Source organism: Mobula birostris, chromosome 1 (assembly GCF_030028105.1).
Source record: "Mobula birostris isolate sMobBir1 chromosome 1, sMobBir1.hap1, whole genome shotgun sequence".
Classification (NCBI taxonomy): domain Eukaryota; kingdom Metazoa; phylum Chordata; class Chondrichthyes; order Myliobatiformes; family Myliobatidae; genus Mobula; species Mobula birostris.
In genome coordinates, this window is record NC_092370.1 from 77,631,170 (window position 1) to 77,650,905 (window position 19,736).

The following is a 19,736-nucleotide window of genomic DNA, read 5'->3' on the forward strand; positions in this document are numbered from 1 at the left end:
GGCTTTGGAGAGGGTGCAGAAGAGTTTTACCAGGATGCTGCCTGGCTTAGAGGGCATGTGCTATCATGAGAGGCTGGATAAACTTGGGTTGTTTTGTCTGGAGTGCCGGAAGCTGAGGGGAGATCTGACAGAGCGATTATGAGAGGCATAAATAGACAGGGAGTATCTGTTTCCCAGGATTGAAATGACTAAATACCAGAGGGCATGCGCTGTAGGGTGAAGGGTTTAGGATCAAGGAGGATGTGAGAGGTAAAATTTTTATTCAGTGTCGTGGAATGTACTGCCTGGTATGGTGATAGAGGCAATTACATTAGAGGCTTTTAAGAGACGTTTGAATAGACACATGGATGTAAGGAGGATGTAGGGATATGGACATGGTGTCGGTAGGAGGGATTAGTGTTTGGGTGTTTTTGATTTGCTTTTTAACTGGTTCGGCACAACACTGTGGGCCGAATGGCCTGTTCTTGTGTAGCACTGTTCTATGCCAAAATAACCTCTGCTTTTCACCATCAGGAAAACCAGGGCACATGGTAATGCAATCTGATAATCCCTTTCTAAAATTTCTTTTCAACAGCTAAAATTTAATAAATCAGAAACCACTAGCTGCAGAGCAAAGGCAACACTAGCCCTGAACATTTAACTCCAAGACCTGGATGAGGCCATTGTTAAGATGACTGTCACTCCATCTGATTCCCTTCTGGGCACAGCATAATCAAGCATCACCAAAACAGATGCAAACACAAGGTCCCCGGTATCTGTACATAATTTGGGATGGAATTAAGCATCGCGTATCATCTGCTGGCCTCATGATCTACCATATTATGACTTTGCATTGTCTATATGTACCACACTTTCTCTATAACACTTCATTTTGTATTCTGTTATTTTTTTCCCTTGTACTACCTCAATGCACTGTTGTAATGAATTGATCTGGATGAATGGTACACAGGTCAATTTCTTCCACTCTACTTCAGTACATGGGACAATAAACCAATTTACCAATTGAATAAAAAGCTTTTCAGAATTAATTTGAGGAAAGGTTACCTTAAGTTATGTCAAATCAATTAAAAATCCAACCTCTTCCAATAGAACAATCAATTTTTCACTGGTGACCCACAAGGTCCAAAGGCAATGCGGACATGGTCTCTGGGAAAGACTATGATCAGTTCAGCAGTCAACACCTTTAACCAAATGCACAGGAAGTATGTTTTTAAAATTTATTTATTTTTTTAAATATTTTCTCTCCCACTCCCTTATTTCACAGATGTATCAGTTCAGTCCAATGGTTCCTGTTTTATCCGAATGACTGGTGGAATGCGGGAAAATCTCCTGATTTCCCGTCTCAGTACATATTCGCTAAACTGGGAAGAGTCGACGCCTCCGCCGCTGGATCCCACTATTTCAAATCCCTTCAGCTGTAGCCGCTCGAGGACCTGCCAGAGAGATCACAGATGTCAAACATACGGCCAGATGGAGAGATGCAATCCCCATTGGAGCCAGCTCCCCCTTACCAATACAATCACTGAGTGCTGGCTGGCGTTAACTCGTAAGTCACAGAAAAACATGGAAAAGAAATAATTTAAGCCAAATGAAATGAAATAATGAATCTATGCTGCTTTGTTGAAGCTGCACCCCAAGAAGGCAGCGTCCTTCATGAAGGACCATCACCAGCTAGGACATTGCCTCCTCTGTTATTACCATCACAGAGCAAGGTACAAGAGCTTGAAGACCCACACTCAACAATTCAGGAACAGCTTCTTCTGCTCCACCATCAGACTTCTGAATGGTCCCTGAATCCACAAACACCCCCTCATTATTCTTTTTGCACTTTATAGTAATTTTATGTATTTGCACTGTACTGCTGCTGCAAAATAACAAATTTCATGAGAAAGAGGACAATGAAAAAAACCTGATTCTGATGCTTTATAATTTGAGCAACAGCTACTTTGAATGCATTCCACATAATTGTTTTAAAGATTGAAGTTACAGAAACAGACCCTTCAGCACAATGTCCACGCTGACCATTTTGTCTACGTGAGACTTTACTGGAGCGTGATGGAACAGAGGGACCTACGAGTACAAGTGCATCACTCATTGAAAGCAGTATCACAGGTAGGGTGAAAAAGGTGCTTATCACACCGACCTTCCTTGGTCAGGGCGCTGAATAGAAGTTGGGATATTATTTTGCAGTTGTACAAGTCATTGGTGAAGCGACACTTGAATACTAGTTATGATTTAGTCAGCCTATTACAGGAAAGACATGGTTAAATTGGAAAGAGCACTAGAAAGATTTACAAGGATGTTGTCAGGACTAGAGGACCTGAGTTATAGGGAGAGGTTCGCCAGGCTAAGTTGTTATTCCTTGGAATAAAGGAGAACAAGGGGTGACCTTATAGAAATGTTTAAAATTATGAGAGGCAGATATGATAGCTGTAAGTCTTTTTGCCCCCAGAGTAGGGGAGTTCAAAACTGGGGGCCATAGATTTAGGGTGAGGGGAAAGATTTAAAAGGGACCTGAGCAGAAACTTTTACACCCAGAGGGTGGTGAGTGTATGGAATGAGCTGCCAGAGGAAGTGGTTGAGGCAGGTACAGTAATAATAATTTAAGCAGCCCTTGGATAGGTATGTGGAGCAGTGGGGCTTAGAAAACTATTCACTGTACACGAGAAATTGGGACTAGTTGGGTGTGCACCATGGCCAACAGGTTCTGCATCCATGCTGTATTGCTCTATGATTTGACACCAATCCTATTAGTTCTCACTTGACCGTATCCTCTAAGCCGCGGCTGTCTAAGTGCCTCTTAGACATAGTGATTGTATTTGATTCCACCATCACCCCTGGCAATGCATTTCAGATACCAAACACTCTCTGTGTAAAAATCTTACCCCTCATTCCTTCAAAGTTCAAGGTAAATCTATTATCAAAGTCATATGTGTAACCATATACAACCCTGAGATTTGTTTTCTTGTTGGCATACTCAGAACCATAAGAGAGTAAATAAAAGACTGCATTCAACAGGGAGGACAAAAAATCAGTCTAAAAGACAACTATGCAAATACAAAACAAAGAAGAAATAATAATGATAAATACTATAAATAAGCAACAGGAGATGAAAAGTCCTTGAAAGTGAGTCCAGAATTTGTGGGAACACCGCAGTGTTTCTGGTCAAGGGCTCTGGTGCTTCCTTACCAGTCTATGATGCAACCAGTTAATATACTTTCCACCACACTTCTATAAAAATTTGTTAAAGTTTTAGAAGTCATGCAAATCTTTGCAAACTGGTTCTCTGAAATGATAATACCGAGGAATTTGAAGTTGCTGACGCTCTCCACTCTGATTCCCCGATGAGGACTGGTTCATGGAACTCCAGTTTCCTCCCCCTGAAGTCAATAATCAGCTTATTGATCTTGCTGATACTGAAAGAGGTTGCGGCTGTGGCACGACTCAGCCAGATTTTCATTCTCCTTCCCAAAATGTTGATTCTGCACCACCTTTGATTCAGGCAATGATGGTGGTGTCATTGGCAAACTTACAAATGGCATTGGAGATGTGCTTAGCCACACAGTCCAAGTGTGATGCGAGTAGAACAGGGGGCTAAGCACACAGCCTTATGGTGCATGTGTGTGATAGAGATTGTGGGGGAGATGTTTTTGCCAACCTGATCTTACTGTGGTCTGCAGGTGAGAACATTGAAGATCCAATTGCACAAGGAGGTATTGAGGCCTAGGTCTTGGCGCCCTCTGATTAGTTTTGAGGGGATGATTGTCCTTTTCCTCTCACTTTAAACCTTTGCCCTCAAATCTAATAACCAACCATGGGAAAATGGTTCTATCTATTCTGATTATGCCCAACTAGTGTTTAGTAAAGATGTAACAATGTCCCAAGTCATATTCTTTGCCCCAAACTATAAAGGCACGCCATATGTCCACTTCACCACCTCATCATCTTTTTAAAAAATTATTAATTGAAGGGATGTGGCTTCACAGGCTGAGCCAGCATTTTGTTGTCCTTGAGAAGATGGTGGCGAGCTTCCTTCTTGAACCACTGCATACTTACAAAGTCATAGAGCACTACAGCACAGAAACAGACCCTTCAGCCCTTCTCTCAGGCAGTGGTCCAGACATGTAGCAAATCCTGTATATTAACCAATGTACCATCCCGCCCAAAGCAAATATGCAACAGAGCTAGAGTCCTACGTTCATCCATGCCGAACAAGCAGCCTTCAGGTGCTCATCTGAATTGCTTGTTATTTTAGCTTGTATCCCTTTAAACTTCACCTCTCCACAGACCTGTTGTTCAAGTATCATTCAAGTGTTTAATTGTACCCATCTCTACCACTTCCTGTGGCAGCTTGTTCCGTCCACACGGTCGCCATCCTCAGTGTGGAAAAGTTGCCTCTTATGCCCCCCTTTAGAACTTTCTCTTCCAAACATGTGACTATACACTCCTGGAAACAAGACTGTGACCATCCACATTTTTCATGCTCCTTTGGCTTTATAAACTTCTAAGGTCATCCCTGCGCCTTCGTTGCTCCAAGGAGAGGAGGATAGAGAAGAGACAGCATGGAGGTGGGGGTTTGGGGGAAGACAGAAAGGAGGCACGGGGAGGGTGAGAGGGTTGTGGTGATGGGGCGAGAGGGGCAAGAGTGCTGGGCTGGGGGGGGGGGGGAAGAACACCAAGGTGGGTTGAGGGGAGAGATGAGGCAGAGTATAGGATGACCCCAAGTTTGTGAAGAGCACCACCAGCAGCTGGAGATGAGATAAGAAATGGAAGGGGCTCAGAGGTGGATGAGCTGAGGTGGGTAGGATTCAGTGAACATGGAGCCTAAGCTTGCCTGGGAGCCAACACAACAAGAATGTATGACCAGGCTCAAGTACAGCTTCTACCCCACTGTTATAAGATTATTATATATTTCCCTTGTACAATAAATAGAACTCTTGACCTCAATCTACCTCATAATGATCTTGCAGCTTATTGTCTACCTGTGCTGCACTTTCTCAGCAAATAGATTATTTTATTGTTCTACCTCAATGCACTGTGTAATAAACTAATGTGGATGAACAGTTTGCAAGACAAGCTTCTCACTGTACCTGGGTATATGAGACAGTAATAAACATACCACATTCCAACACTGTGAACACACTGAATCAATTTCACAGAACATATACTTCATTCATAGAACAGAATAATACAGCACAGATCCTTTGGCCCACAATGCCAAAGCTAAAGATGGCTAATTAAACTAATCCCTCCATTCTCTGCACATTTATTTGCCTATATAAGAGCTTCTAGAACACCTCCATTGAATTTTCCTCCATCACCACCCCAGGCAGTGCATTCAATAGGGTAACTCTTGACTCAATTTTGAAAGCCTCGGTAGCATCACCCCTCCAGCAACCCGACCTACCTGTACAGAGTTAAGGTGGCAGTATCCATTGAGGGGGAAGCGGATCACGTGTGTGGAATCGTGATTCCAGCCTGCGTTGATGGAGTTGCACATGACGTCACCAATTTCGGGGAACACCTCCTCAATCAGGGCCTTGTCCCCGCTCAGGGTGATCCTCTCACCCAAATCAGGGGCCACACGCACCACCAGACATTCGCACGGGCGTGAGAAACGGCTCATTTCCTGCTCCTGCTTCCACCGCTCGAGTTCCACCAGCATGGGCTGCAGCTGGAAGTACTTGGCCTCTTCATAAAGCAAGCTGTAATCCTGGGGGCAGCAGGAGAAACACCAGGCCAGTTAGTAACTAACGGCAGGCAACAGTGCCACACCTTGCAGAGGGCTAGCTGGATGCATCCCGAAATGGTATGGCAAATGTTCTATCCAAGACCGCAAGACACTGCAGAAAGCTGTGAATCCATCATGAAAACTAGTCTCCCCATTATATAACCATATAACAATTACAGCACGGAAACAGGACATCTCGGCCCTTCTAGTCCGTGCCGAACTCTTACTCTCACCTAGTCCCACCGACCTGCACTCAGCCCATAACCCTCCATTCCTTTCCTGTCCATATAGCTATCCAATTTAACTTTAAATGACAACATCGAACCTGCCTCAACCACTTCTGCTGGAAACTCGATCCACACAGCTACCACTCTGTGAGTAAAGTTCCCCCTCACGTTACCCCTAAACTTTTGCCCTTTAACTCTCAACTCATGTCCTCTTGTTTGAATCTCCCCCACTCTCAACGTAAAAAGCCTATCCACGTCAACTCTATCTATCCCCCTCATAATTTTAAATACCTCTATCAAATCCCCCCTCAACTTTCTACGCTCCAAAGAATAAAGACCCAACTTGTTCAACCTTTCTCTGGACACTCTCGACACATCCCACTGCCTCTGTTGCCCTCTTCCTTTCCAGTTCTGATGAAAGGTCACAGCTCAAGAAGTTGACTTTTCATTTCCCTCCGTAGATGCTACCTGATCTGCTGAGTTCCTCTAGCATATTGTGTGTATACTGAAGGCGGAAAACAAACAGACACAAGTTTGGGGGGAGTCTTGAACTCACATCTACAAGGCATTTTTAAACTTTAGCATTCCTTGGTTGAAAGATGTACCCAAATTTCTACACTTGCAATGGTTCATTACAAGTGAACATTATTCCAAAAGAACATTTTAAAGCTCTCCAAAATATTTTTCTACAGCCCTTAATAGAGTCATAGAGTTGTACTACACAGACACAGTCAACATAATAAAAGACCCCAACCACCGCAGACGTTCTTTGTTCTACCCCCTGTTGGGAAGAAGATACACAAGAATGTATGTACCACAAGGTAGATGGTGTGATAGTCACTATTACAAATATTAACTTTTTACCTAACTAAATGTACTTCCCCTGCTGTTTAGCTGAAATTGTATCTTTGTCAGGATCATCTACTGTATCCAGTGCTCCTGGTACAGCCTCCTCTACATCAGTGAGACCCAACATAGAAGGGGACCACTTCATTGTGCACCTTCGCTCCATCCGTCCAAAAGGCAGGATCTCCCAGTGGTCACTCATTTCAATTCAACTTTCCATTCCCAATTCGGCATGGCTGTCTAAGGCCTCCCCTACTCCTGTTGTAGGCCACACTCAGGTTGGAAGAGCAACACCGCATTCTGTCTAGATAGTCTCTAACCTGACCGTACGAACATCGACTTCTCTAACGTCGGGCAATTTCTCCCCCTTCCTTTTTTTATTTCCTGTTTTGGTATTCCACTCACTCCTTCACTTCTCTTCAACTGCCCATTTTCTCCCTCTGCGACTCCTTCTCCTTCCTTTTATTCCATGGTCCACTCTCCTCTCCTGTTAGATTCCTCCTTCTTCAGCCCTTTACTTTCCCACCTATCATCTCCCAGCTTCTTACCTCATTCCCCCTTCCCCACACTCTTAACCTTTCCCCTCACCTGCTTTCACTTTATCTGCCAGCTTGTACTCCTTCTCTCCCCACGCCTTTCTATTCTGGCTTCTACCCCCTCCCTTTCCAATCCTGTAAGGTCTCAGTCCAAAATGTCAACTGTTCATTCCCCTTTGTAGATGCTGTCTTACTTGCTGAGTTCCTCCAGCATTTTGTGTGTGTTGCTTGATAGTAACAATAGCTAGGTACAAGACATGAATGCTGTACTGTTAGTATCATCTGCTTGGTGCAGTGACAAGTTTTCATCATCCAATTCCCATATTTAGAAAAAAATCCTGGGGAGAATTTTTGAGAAAAGTAAAGAATTTTAAATCTCAAGAAAAGATCTTCAAAACACTGCCAGCAGACCTAATTGTAAAGGCACTAAATTTGTATGACTTCACAGCAGTGATAATGATGGAAAATCAGTATTTTGGCTTAAATGATCGCAAAGTTCAAAGTAAATTTATCAAAGTCCATATACATCACCACATACAACCCTGAGATTCATTTTCCTGTGGGCATACTTAGAAAGTCTATAGAATAGTCACTAGAACAGGATCAATGAAAGATCAACCAGAGTGCAGAAAGACTACAAACTGTGCAAATGCAGATATAAATATATAGCAATAAATAACCAGAACCTGAAATAACAAGATAAAGTGTCTTTAAATGAACAATAGAGTCCATTTAGTCATCTATGTTCTATGCTAGCTCTTTGTAAAACCTTTCCAGTTAGTTCTCTGCTTGCTCTCAAGCATTCCAACCTCTTCAATATTGTCAGTATTGCCAAGGATGCCTGCCACCCTGGCCATTCCCTTTTCCCTCTTCCACCTTCTGAGAGAAGATACAGGAGCTCGAAAGCCCAAATGACCACATTCAGGAACAGCTTTTTTGTCCAACTGCTATCAGATTTTTGATCCAATTGCCTCCTTCACATCCCCTTCCCTGTTCATGCTCTCATGTTCTTGAACCCTTAATTATACCTCTTCCATTATTGTAACGTTAACATTTCTTTCGGCACTGCATTTGATTGCAATGCTGTATTTTGCATCATTTGCTTGCATTTGCACTTGTCGCTATATCTATTAATACTATGCATACTGTTTACTTTGTGAGCTTTATTGCACCCTGGTGAATGTGACGATAAGCAAATCCTCTCCTTTCTTAGGAGTGAACATTAGCAATAGCCTGTCCTTTTCCAACCGTGTAGATGCCACGGCCAAGGACACTCATAACACCTTTACTTCCTCAGGAGCCCAAAGATAGTCTCCTCTGACCCGCACCAATGTCTATCGACGCACCATTGAAAGGACTAGTAATCTATTTCCCTTCCAGGATGGGGTGCAACTGAATTGGTAAATTGGTTTATTACTCCAAGCTTATCCTGCATACCATTCATATAGATAATTTTGTTACAACAGTGTACATACTGTAGGTCATACAGGGTAAAACAGTAACACAATGCAGAATAAAGTGTTACAGCAACACAGAGAATGCAGTGCAGGCAGTCTGTAAGGTGCAAGTCTAAAAACCAGGTAAATTGTGAGGTCAAGAGTCCATCTTATTGTATTCAATAGTCTAATAGCAGCAGGGCAGAAGACAGACATCCCACCTCTCCCGGAAGTTCCAGGAGTCTCCCGTATATCGATAGCAGCTCCCTGATGCCTGCAAATTATATACAATATCACGGAAACTGATTTTTTAGAGAGGGCGAGGGAGAGAGAAAAGAAAGAAAGAAAACGAATGAATTTGCTTGATCTCTCTTTGTGCTAAGTAGACCTATCAGTTTTCTCTGTGGAACACACATAAGAGTTGCTGGTGAACGCAGCAGGCCAGGCAGCATCTTTAGGAAGAGGTACAGTCGACGTTTCAGGCCGAGACTCTTCGTCAGGACTAACTGAAGGAAGAGTGAGTAAGGGATTTGAGAGGGGGAGGGGGAGATCCAAAATGATAGGAGAAGACAGGAGGGGGAGGGATGGAGCCAAGAGCTGGACAGGTGATTGGCAAAGGGGATATGAGAGGATCATGGGACAGGAGGTCCGGGAAGAAAGATGGGGGGAGGGGGGGTACCCAGAGGATGGGCAAGGGGTATATTCAGAGGGACAGAGGGAGAAAAAGGAGAGTGAGAGAAAGAATGTGTGTATAAAAATGAGTAACAGATGGGATACGAGGGGGAGGTGGGGCCTTAGCGGAAGTTAGAGAAGTCGATGTTCATGCCATCAGGTTGGAGGCTACCCAGACGGAATATAAGGTGTTGTTCCTCCAACCTGAGTGTGGCTTCATCTTTACAGTAGAGGAGGCCGTGGATAGACATGTCAGAATGGGAATGGGATGTGGAATTAAAATGTGTGGTCACTGGGAGATCCTGCTTTCTCTGGCGGACAGAGCGTAGGTGTTCAGCAAAGTGGTCTCCCAGTCAGCGTCGGGTCTCGCCAATATATAGAAGGCCACATCGGGAGCACCGGACGCAGTATATCACCCCAGCCGACTCACAGGTGAAGTGTTGCCTCACCTGGCAGGACTGTCTGGGGCCCTGAATGGTGGTAACGGAGGAAGTGTAAGGGCATGTGTAGCACTTGTTCCACTTACAAGGATAAGTGCCAGGAGGGAGATCAATGGGGAGGGATGGGGGGGATGAATGGACAAGGGAGTTGCGTAGGGAGCGATCCCTGCGGAATGCAGGGGGGGGGGGGAGGGAAAGATGTGCTTCGTGGTGGGATCCCGTTGGAGGTGGCGGAAGTTACGGAGAATAATATGTTGGACCCGGAGGCTGGTGGGGTGGTAGGTGAGGACCAGGGGAACCCTATTCCTAGTGGGGTGGCAGGAGGACGGAGTGAGAGCAGATGTACGTGAAATGGGGGAAATGTCATCTTTACAGTAGAGGAGGCCGTGGATAGACATGTCAGAATGGGAATGGGATGTGGAATTAAAATGTGTGGCCACTGGGAGATCCTGCTTTCTCTGGCGGACAGAGCGTAGGTGTTCAGCAAAGCGGCCTCCCAGTCTGCGTCGGGTCTCGCCAATATATAAAAGGCCACATCGGGAGCACTGGACGCAGTATATCACCCCAGTCGGCTGGGGTGATATACTGCGTTCGGTGCTCCCGATGTGGCCTTTTATATATTGGCAGTCGGCTGGGGTGATGTACTCTGTCCGGTGCTCCCGATGTGGCCTTTTATATGGTGAGGCGAGACCCGACACAGACTGGGAGACCACTTTGCTGAACACCTACGCTCTGTCCGCCAGAGAAAGCAGGATCTCCCAATGGCCACACATTTTAATTCCACATCCCATTCCCATTCTGACATGTCTATCCACGGCCTCCTCTACTGTAAAGATGAAGCCACACTCAGGTTGGAGGAACAACACCTTATATTCCGTCTGGGTAGCCTCCAACCTGATGGCATGAACATCGACTTCTCTAACTTCCACTAATGCCCCACCTCCCCCTCGTACCCCATCTGTTACTTATTTTTATACACACATTCTTTCTCTCACTCTACTTTTTCTCCCTCTGTCCCTCTGAATATATCCCTTGCCCATCCTCTGGGTCCCCCCCCCTCGTCTTTCTTCCCAGACCTCCTGTCCCATGATCCTCTCGTATCCCTTTTGCCTATCACCTGTCCAGCTCTTGGCTCCATCCCTCCCCCTCCTGTCTTCTCCTATCATTTTGGATCTCCCCCTCCCCCTCCAACTTTCAAATCCTTTACTCACTCTTCCTTCAGTTAGTCCTGACGAAGGGTCTCGGCCTGAAACGTCGACTGCACCTCTTCCTAGAGATGCTGCCTGGCCTGCTGCGTTCACCAGCAACTTTTATGTGTGTTGTTTGAATTTCCAGCATCTGCAGAATTCCTGTCATTTGAGTTTTCTCTGTGGGCGGGCTTTACAGTTGACCTCTCTCTCTCTTCTATAGTCCATCAGTTCAGTTACTGCCATCTGTAATATCGCTGAAATGATCCGGACAACTGTCGGTGGTGAAGTACAAAAGCCTGGCGAAGGAATTCCCATGGCTGGCGGTGACAACCTGACAATGCGAGGCTGTCCTATGCACATTGGCATCTTAAAGGGGATTACAGCCGGGTTTAAAGTGGGAGCGAAATTCCAAAATCGTCCACAAAGACATCTTTAAAAACGCGCTAACAGCAAGCAAATTCTTCGGGGTTTTTTTTTCCTGAAACACTTCCACTTACAGGTACATCGAAGCCCGTGATGGGCTGGGTTTAAGCGCAGCCGTTTTCAGAAGAAAAGCAGATTTTAATAAATATCCGGCCCCCACCAAGGTCTCGTCAATAGGTCAGTGAACTGTTTACCTGTGCTGCGCATTTTATATGTGTTTTGAATTACACTTTACTAAATAATATGGTAATATACTGTTTTATGTAGTGTGGGTGATATATGGATTGTGGCTACACTGTGGTCCGGACAGAGCACAATCAGCCAGATGACAATAAACTTGAACTTGAAGATACAGAACTTCTCTATCACTCATTTAAAATCCCCAAGTTCTGATCCCGACTATTGCCGGGGGGGGGGGGGGGGGTGTATAACAGAAAACCAAATTCTGACAGAGAAGGTCACTAGAGCTGAGGCGTACTTTACATCTTTCATCATTGAGCATAACCTGCCATTCCAGGTGTGTAAGCACACAGGCAAGCTATTCAGGAAAATGTTTCCTGATTCAGAAATAGCAAAAACCATGCCTGCTCATCAACCAGGCCAGCAGCTATTGAGAACATGGCACATTCAGACAGAATTCAGAAGCCAGCTGTCTCACAAAACACTTGTCAATCTGATGTCTTGCAAAATTAACAAATTCATTGACACAGACTGCTATGAGGTTGAGACCTCCTTGAAATGAGTTTTTGCAGGGTGGGATGTCTGCTGGTGAACTTGCATGGTTGTGGTGTTCACTTGCACCTGCTGCCCTTGTTTTCTGTGGTGGTAGAGGTGGTGGTTTGGGAGGTGCTGTTGGAGTAACCAGGACAAGTAATTGCAGGCATTGTGCACTGCAGTCACCGTCTGGAAGAGGTAAAGAGAATGAATATTTACATGGTGGATCCGGTGCCAATCATACAAGCTGTTTTGTACTGGATAAGACCATAAGACAACGGAGAAGTCGACATTTGGCCCATCGAGTCTGCTCTGCCATTTTATCATGAACTGATCCATTCTCCCATTTAGTCTCACTCCCCCGCCTTCTCACCATAACCTTTGATGCCCTGGCTACTCAGATACCTATCAATCTCTGCCTTAAATACACCCAATGACTTGGCCTCCACTGCCGCCCATGGCAACAAATTCCATAGATTCACCACCCTCTGACTAAGAAAATTTCTTCGCATCTCTATTCTGAATGGGTGCTCTTCAATCCTTAAGTCATGCCCTCTTGTACTAGACTCCCCCATCACGGGAAACAACTTTGCCACATCCACTCTGTCCATGCCTTTCAACATTCGAAATGTTTCTATGAGGTCCCCCCTCATTCTTCTAAACTCCAAGGTTTGTCCAAGAGCGGACAAACGTTCCTCATATGTTAACCCTCTCATTCCCGGAATCATTCTAGTGAATCTTCTCTGTACCCTCTCCAACGTCCGCACATCCTTTCTTAAATAAGGAGACCAAAACTGCCCACAGTACTCCAAGTGAGGTCTTACCAGCACCTTATAGAGCCTCAGCATCACATCCCTGCTCCTATACTCTATTCCTCTAGAAATGAATGCCAACATTGCATTCACCTTCTTCACCACCGACTCAACCTGGAAGTTAACCTTAAGGGTATCCTGTATGAGGACTCCCAAGTCCCGTTGCATCTCAGAACTTTGAATTCTCTCCCCATTTAAATAATAATCTGCCCGTTTATTTCTTCTGCCAAAGTGCCTAACCATACACTTTCCAACATTGTATTTCATTTGCCACTTCTCTGCCCATTCTTCCAATCTATCCAAGTCTCTCTGCAGACTCTCCGTTTCCTCAGCACTGCCGGCCCCTCCACCTATCTTCGTATCATCAGCAAACTTAGCCACAAAGCCATCTATTCCATAATCCAAATCGTTGATGTACAACGTAAAAAGAAGCTGCCCCAACACGGACCCCTGTGGAACACCACTGGTAACCAGCAGCCAACCAGAATAGGATCCCTTTATTCCCACTCTCTGTTTCCTGCCAATCAGCCAAAGCCCTATTCACGTATGTATCTTTCCCGTAATTCCATGGGCTCTTATTTTGTTAAGCAGCCTCATGCGTGACACCTTGTCAAAGGCCTTCTGAAAATCCAAATATACAACATCCACTGCATCTCTCTAGTCTAGCCTACTTGTAATTTCCTCAAAAAATTGTAGTAGGTTTAAAATTGTAATAGGTTTAATAATATTATTAATAATAATAGTATATTAATATTAGGTGGTGTTGGAGCTGCAGGGAGAGAGTACTCCATCACGTTCCTGATTTGGACCAGGCAGACACTGGTGAGGTTTAATTGAGAATGAGTTGCTTGTTGCAGGATACCTATTAGACTTGCTCTAATATCTAGTGTTTATGTGGCTGAATTACGCATACACTGGCTTGTTGAAGTGATTGTCCATTTATTCCCATATAGAACATACAATAGTATAGCACAGGAACAGGCCCTTCATCCCATGATGTCTGTACTGAAAAAAATGCTGTATTAACCTAAATGTCTTCTCCCTATCCATCCACTCTTTCATATTCAGTGTCATCTAAGAGCTTCTTAAAAACTACTTTAGTATCTGCACCCACCAGTCTCTCTGTATGTGCATCTCCTTTGAACCCCACAAAAAATATTCTGACTATATATCCTAAGCTTCAAATAATTTTATGAATTTCCATCTAGTGTCCCCTCAGCTCTGTTGTTTTTGAGTGTTATCGAGTCGTTGTCGACTCATGGTGACCCTATGGATAGTGCAGTTGTCCATAGGGTTTTCATGGCAAGATACAGAAGTAGTTTGCCAGGCCTTTCTTTTGCGCCGATAATGCTGCTGCCCAGGTTGGGACTCAGTCGGATTCAATCTCTGGATCATTCATATCAAAGTCCAGTGCAGATACCACTATTCCCCCTCAGCTCTAAAACTCCAGAAAATCCAGCTCAAGTTTGAACAGCTGTTGTGTATTTAACATAATATTTGAATAATATTGTGTGTGTGTGTGTGTGTATATATATATATATATATATATATATATATATATATAGCCTGATTAAACAATCTTTGTTATTTAAATAATTTACCACGGGATACAGCACTGCGCCGCTTAACGGCTATTGGGACAACGTCCAATCGCATATACATCCGTAGTCCCAATCGGAGAATGTGATGTAGCAGATGTAACCAATCTCGTGTATCACGTGTCATAGAACATAGAATAGTACAGCACAGTACAGGCCCTTCGGCCCACAATGTTGTGCCAACCCTTAAACCCTGTCTCCCATATAACCCCCCACCTTAAATTCCTCCATATACCTGTCTAGTAGTCTTAAATTTCACTAGTGTATCTGCCTCCACCACTGACTCAGGCAGTGCATTCCACTCACCAACCACTCTCTGAGTAAAAAACCTTCCTCCAATATCCCCCTTGAACTTCCCATCCCTTACCTTAAAGCCATGTCCTCTTGTATTGAGCAGTAGTGCCCTGGGGAAGAGGCACTGGCTGTCCACTCTATCTATTCTTCTTAATATCTTGTATACTTCTATCATGTCTCCTCTCATCCTAGCTCCCTTAATCTCTGATCATAATCCATACTCTTTAAATCAGGCAGCATCCTGGCAAACCTCTTCTGTACCCTCTCCAAAACTTCCACATCCTTCCTATAGTGAGGCAACCGGAACTGGACACAGTACTCCAAGTGTGGCCTAACCAGAGTTTTATAGAGTTGCATCATTACCTCGCGACTCTTAAACACTATCCCTCGACTTATGAAAGCTAACACCACATAAGCTTTCTTAACTACCCTATCTACTTGTGATGCAACTTTCAGGGATCTGGGGACATGTACCCCCAGATCCCTCTGCTCCTCCACACCACCAAGTATCCTGCCATTTACTTTGTACTCTGCCTTGGAGTTTGTCCTTCCAAAGTGTACCACCTCACACTTCTCCGGGTTGAACTCCATCTGCCACTTCTCAGCCCACTTCTGCATCCTATCAATGTCTCTCTGCAATCTTCAACATTCCTCTACACTATCCACAACACCACCAACCTTTCTGTCATCTGCAAACTTGCCAACCCACCCTTCTACCGCTACATCCAGGTCGTTAATAAAAATCATGAAAAGTAGAGGTCCCAGAACCGATCCTTGTGGGACACCACTAGTCACAACCCTCCAATCCCAATGTACTCCCTCCACATGACCCTCTGCTTTCTGCAGGCAAGCAAATTCTGAATCCACCTGGCCAAACTTCCCTGGATCCCATGCCTTCTGACTTTCTGAATAAGCCTACCGTGTGAAACCTTGTCAAATGCCTTACTAAAATCCATGTAGATCACATCCACTGCACTACCCTCATCTATATGCCTGGTCACCTCCTCAAAGAAGGCTATCAGGCTTGTTAGACATGATCTGCCCTTCACAAAGCCAGGCTGACTGTCCTTGATCAGACCATGATTCTTTAAATGCCTATAGATCCTATCTCTAAGAATCTTTTCCAACAGCTTTCCCACCACAAACGTAAGGCTCACTGGTCTATAATTACCCGGACTATCCCTACTACCTTTTTTGAACAAGGGGACAACATTCGCCTCCCTCCAATTCTCTGGTACCATTCCCGTGAACAACGAGGACATAAAGATCCTAGCCAGAGGCTCAGCAATCTCTTCTTTCGCCTCGTGGAGCAGCCAGGGGAATATTCCGTCAGGCCCCTGGGACTTACCTGTCCTAATGTATTTTAACAACTCCAACACCTCCTCTCCCTTAATATCAACATGCTCCAGAACATCAACCTCACTCATATTGTCCTCACCATCATCAAGTTCCCTCTCATTGGTGAATACCGAAGAGAAGTATTCATTGAGGACCTCGCTCACTTCCGCAGCCTCCAGGCACATCTTCCCACCTTTATCTCGAATCAGTCCTACCTTCACTCCTGTCATCCTTTTTTTCTTCACATAATTGAAGAATGCCTTGGGGTTTTCCTTTATCCTACTCGCCAAGGCCTTCTCATGCCCCCTTCTTGCTCTTCTCAGCTCCTTCTTAAGCTCCTTTCTTGCTTCCCTATATTCCTCAATAGACCCATCTGATCCTTGCTTCCTAAACCTCATGTATGCTGCCTTCTTCCACCTGACTAGATTGTCCACCTCACTTGTTACCCATGGTTCCTTCAGCCTACCATTCTTTATCTTCCTCACCGGGACAAATTTATCCCTAACATCCTGCAAGAGATCTCTAAACATCGACCACATGTCCATAGTACATTTCCCTGCAAAAACATCATCCCAATTCACACCCGCAAGTTCTAGCCTTATAGCCTCATAATTTGCCTTTCCCCAATTAAAAATTTTCCTGTCCTCTCTGATTCTATCCTTTTCCATGATAATGCTAAAGGCCAGGGAGCGGTGGTCACTGTCCCCCAGATGCTCACCCACTGAGAGATCTGTGACCTGACCCGGTTCATTACCTAGTACTAGATCTAGTATGGCATTTCCCGGTCGGCTTGTCCACATACTGTGACAGGAATCCATCCTGGACACACTTAACAAACTCTGCCCCATCTAAACCCTTGGAACTAATCAGGTGCCAATCAATATTAGGGAAGTTAAAGTCACCCATGATAACAACCCTGTTATTTTGCACCTTTCCAAAATCTGCCTCCCAATCTGCTCCTCAGTATCTCTGCTGCTACCAAGGGGCCTATAGAATACCCCCAATAGAGTAACTGCTTCCTTACTGACTCAAAAGAGGATCCTGCTACATTACCCACCCTTTCTGTAGATGTAATGGTATCCCTGACCAGTAATGCCACCCCTCCTCCCCTTTCTCCGCCCCTCTCTATCCCTTTTAAAGCACTGAAATCTAGGAATATTGAGAATCCATTCCTGCCCTGGTGCTGGCCAAGTCTCTGTAATGGCCACTACATCATAATTCCATGTATGTATCCAAGCTCTCAGTTCATCACCTTTGTTCCTGGTGCTTCTTGCATTGAGGTACACACATTTCAGCCCTTCTACCTTACTGTCTTTACACCGTTTATTCTGCTTCTCTTTCCTCAAAGCCTCTCTGTACGTTAGATCTGGCTTTACTCCATGCACTTCTTTCACTGCTCTATCGCTCTGGGTCCCATCCCCCTCGCAAATTAGTTTAAACCCTCCCGAACCATGCTAGCAAACCTACCTGCAAGGATATTGCTCCCCCTCGAGTTCAGGTGCAACCCATCCAATCTGTACAGGTCCCACCTTCCCCAGAAGAGATCCCAATGATCTAAAAATCTAAAACCCTGCTCTCTGCACCAACTCCTCAGCCATGCATTCAACTGCCATCTCCTCTAATTCTTACCATCACTGTCACGTAGCACTGGCAGCAATCTTGAGAACGCCACCCTTGAGGTCCTGTTCTTCAGCTTTCTGCCTAGTTCCTGAAACTCACACTTCAGGGCCTCATCGCTCTTCCTGCCTATGTCGTTGGTCCCAACATGTATCACGACTTCTGGTTGCTTTCCCTCTCGTACCAGGATGTCGTGCGCCCGGTCAGAGACATCCCGGACCCTGGCACCCGGGAGGCAACATTACCTCGCGACTCTTAAACGCTATGCCTCGACTTATGAAAGCTAACACCCCATAAGCTTTCTTAACTACCCTATCTACCTGTGATGCAACTTTCTCACGTCCACAAAATCTCCTGTCTGCTCCCCTGACTATAGAGTCTCCAATGACGACAGCTCTCCTCTTCTCCGTCCCACCTTTCTGCACCACAGGGTCAGACTCAGTGCCGGAGGCCCTGCCACCGTGGCTCACACCTGGTCTGTCGTCCCCGCCAACAGTATCCAGGACGGTAAACTTATTATTCAGAGGAATGGCTACAGGGGTGCTCTGCACTACCTGTCTGCTCACCTTTGCTTTCCCCCCTCTGACTGTCACCCAACGACCTGCTTCTGACAGCCTAGGTGTGACTACCTCCCTGTAGCTCTCATCTATGACTGCCTCATTCTCCCTTATGAGTCGAAGGTCATCCAGCTGCTGCTCCAGATTCCTTACACGGTTTTCCAGCTCGCCCAGCCGTATGCACTTCTGGCAGATGCGACTCTGCGGGAGAGGGGAGATCCCCCAAGACTGCCACATCTCACATGAGATGCACATCGCCGTCTCAGAAGACATTGTAAAAACTAACCGCGAGCTAGCTTGTCCTCCGCCTCTTCTCGTCGAAGCCTCTCGAGTCAAAGCCTCAAAGCTCCACTCCTTCACTGGCCCACTCACTCACTGGCCGCTTTAGATGATGGCACCGCAGTGTTCAAGGATGGCAATGGAAAACGCAAACGTACCAAGGGTAAAATAGTATTAAATGAAAATGCCACACCTAAGTTTTGCAAAGCCATCAGGTTTCTTTTCCCATCCAAGGTAAAGTAACCAGTGTGCCAGATCACACGGAGGCTGAAGGAACTGATTCCAAGGTTGAGTGCAGCCCACAGGCAACACCAGTGGTCCCAGTACCGGAGAAGAATGAGTCTGTCAGGATCTGTGATATTTTAAGGCCACCACCAAGACAGCACTGCAGTATATCAATACCCTCTGCCCACGACAGAGGATATCTTTGTAAATCTTCTTGGAGGAAAACAAAGTGGACAGCTGAGGCCTTCCTACAAATGGAGATGGAAGACTAGTCCAAAATGTTTCTCACCATAAATAATCACAAAGGGCTTTATTATTATAATTGCTTATATTTTGCAGTAACATTTGCACCTACACTCTAGTAGAAAGCTATGGACCAGGTGCTGCAAAGCTCTTCAGGCACTCAGTGTTACCAGAATAACATCATTGTTAACATAAGGATGGCAAGGAATATCTCCAAAATCTTAAGACAGTGTTAAAAAAAAATTGCAAGATTATGGTTTCAGAATTCTTTAAACCGAGCATCACTTAGTGTGGTCACACCATCACACCATCAAAGTGTGCTGAGAAAATTCAAGCAGTGGCGGATTGCCCTGAGGCCAAAGGAAATATCACGGTCGCGGTTCTTTTTAGGATTTGTCAATTACTATAATGGATTCCTACCAAATCTGGCTACTGTGCTCTATTCCTTGAACTCATTACTACAGACCGAGAAGAAATGGCGATGGACAAAGCTATGTGAGGTGCCTTTCATAAAAAAAGTAAAGAAAATGGTGACGTCAGACACTGTACTCACACATT

The 19,736-nt window shown here is 45.1% G+C and overlaps 1 protein-coding gene across 3 annotated transcripts in view; it reads right to left on the bottom strand.

Moving 5' to 3' along the window:
• Positions 1–1,205: 1,205 nt before the first annotated feature.
• kctd1 (potassium channel tetramerization domain containing 1) overlaps positions 1,206–19,736 on the bottom strand; it is a 142,259-nt gene continuing 123,728 nt past the window's right edge. For all 3 annotated transcript variants that reach the window (XM_072257782.1, XM_072257772.1, XM_072257792.1), the window contains 2 exons: positions 5,408–5,713; positions 1,206–1,433 (listed from right to left, as the gene is read on the bottom strand). In XM_072257782.1, the coding sequence (XP_072113883.1) occupies positions 1,275–1,433; positions 5,408–5,713 (465 nt within the window). In that variant the 3' untranslated portion in view covers positions 1,206–1,274. The remainder of the gene's footprint in view (positions 1,434–5,407; positions 5,714–19,736) is intronic.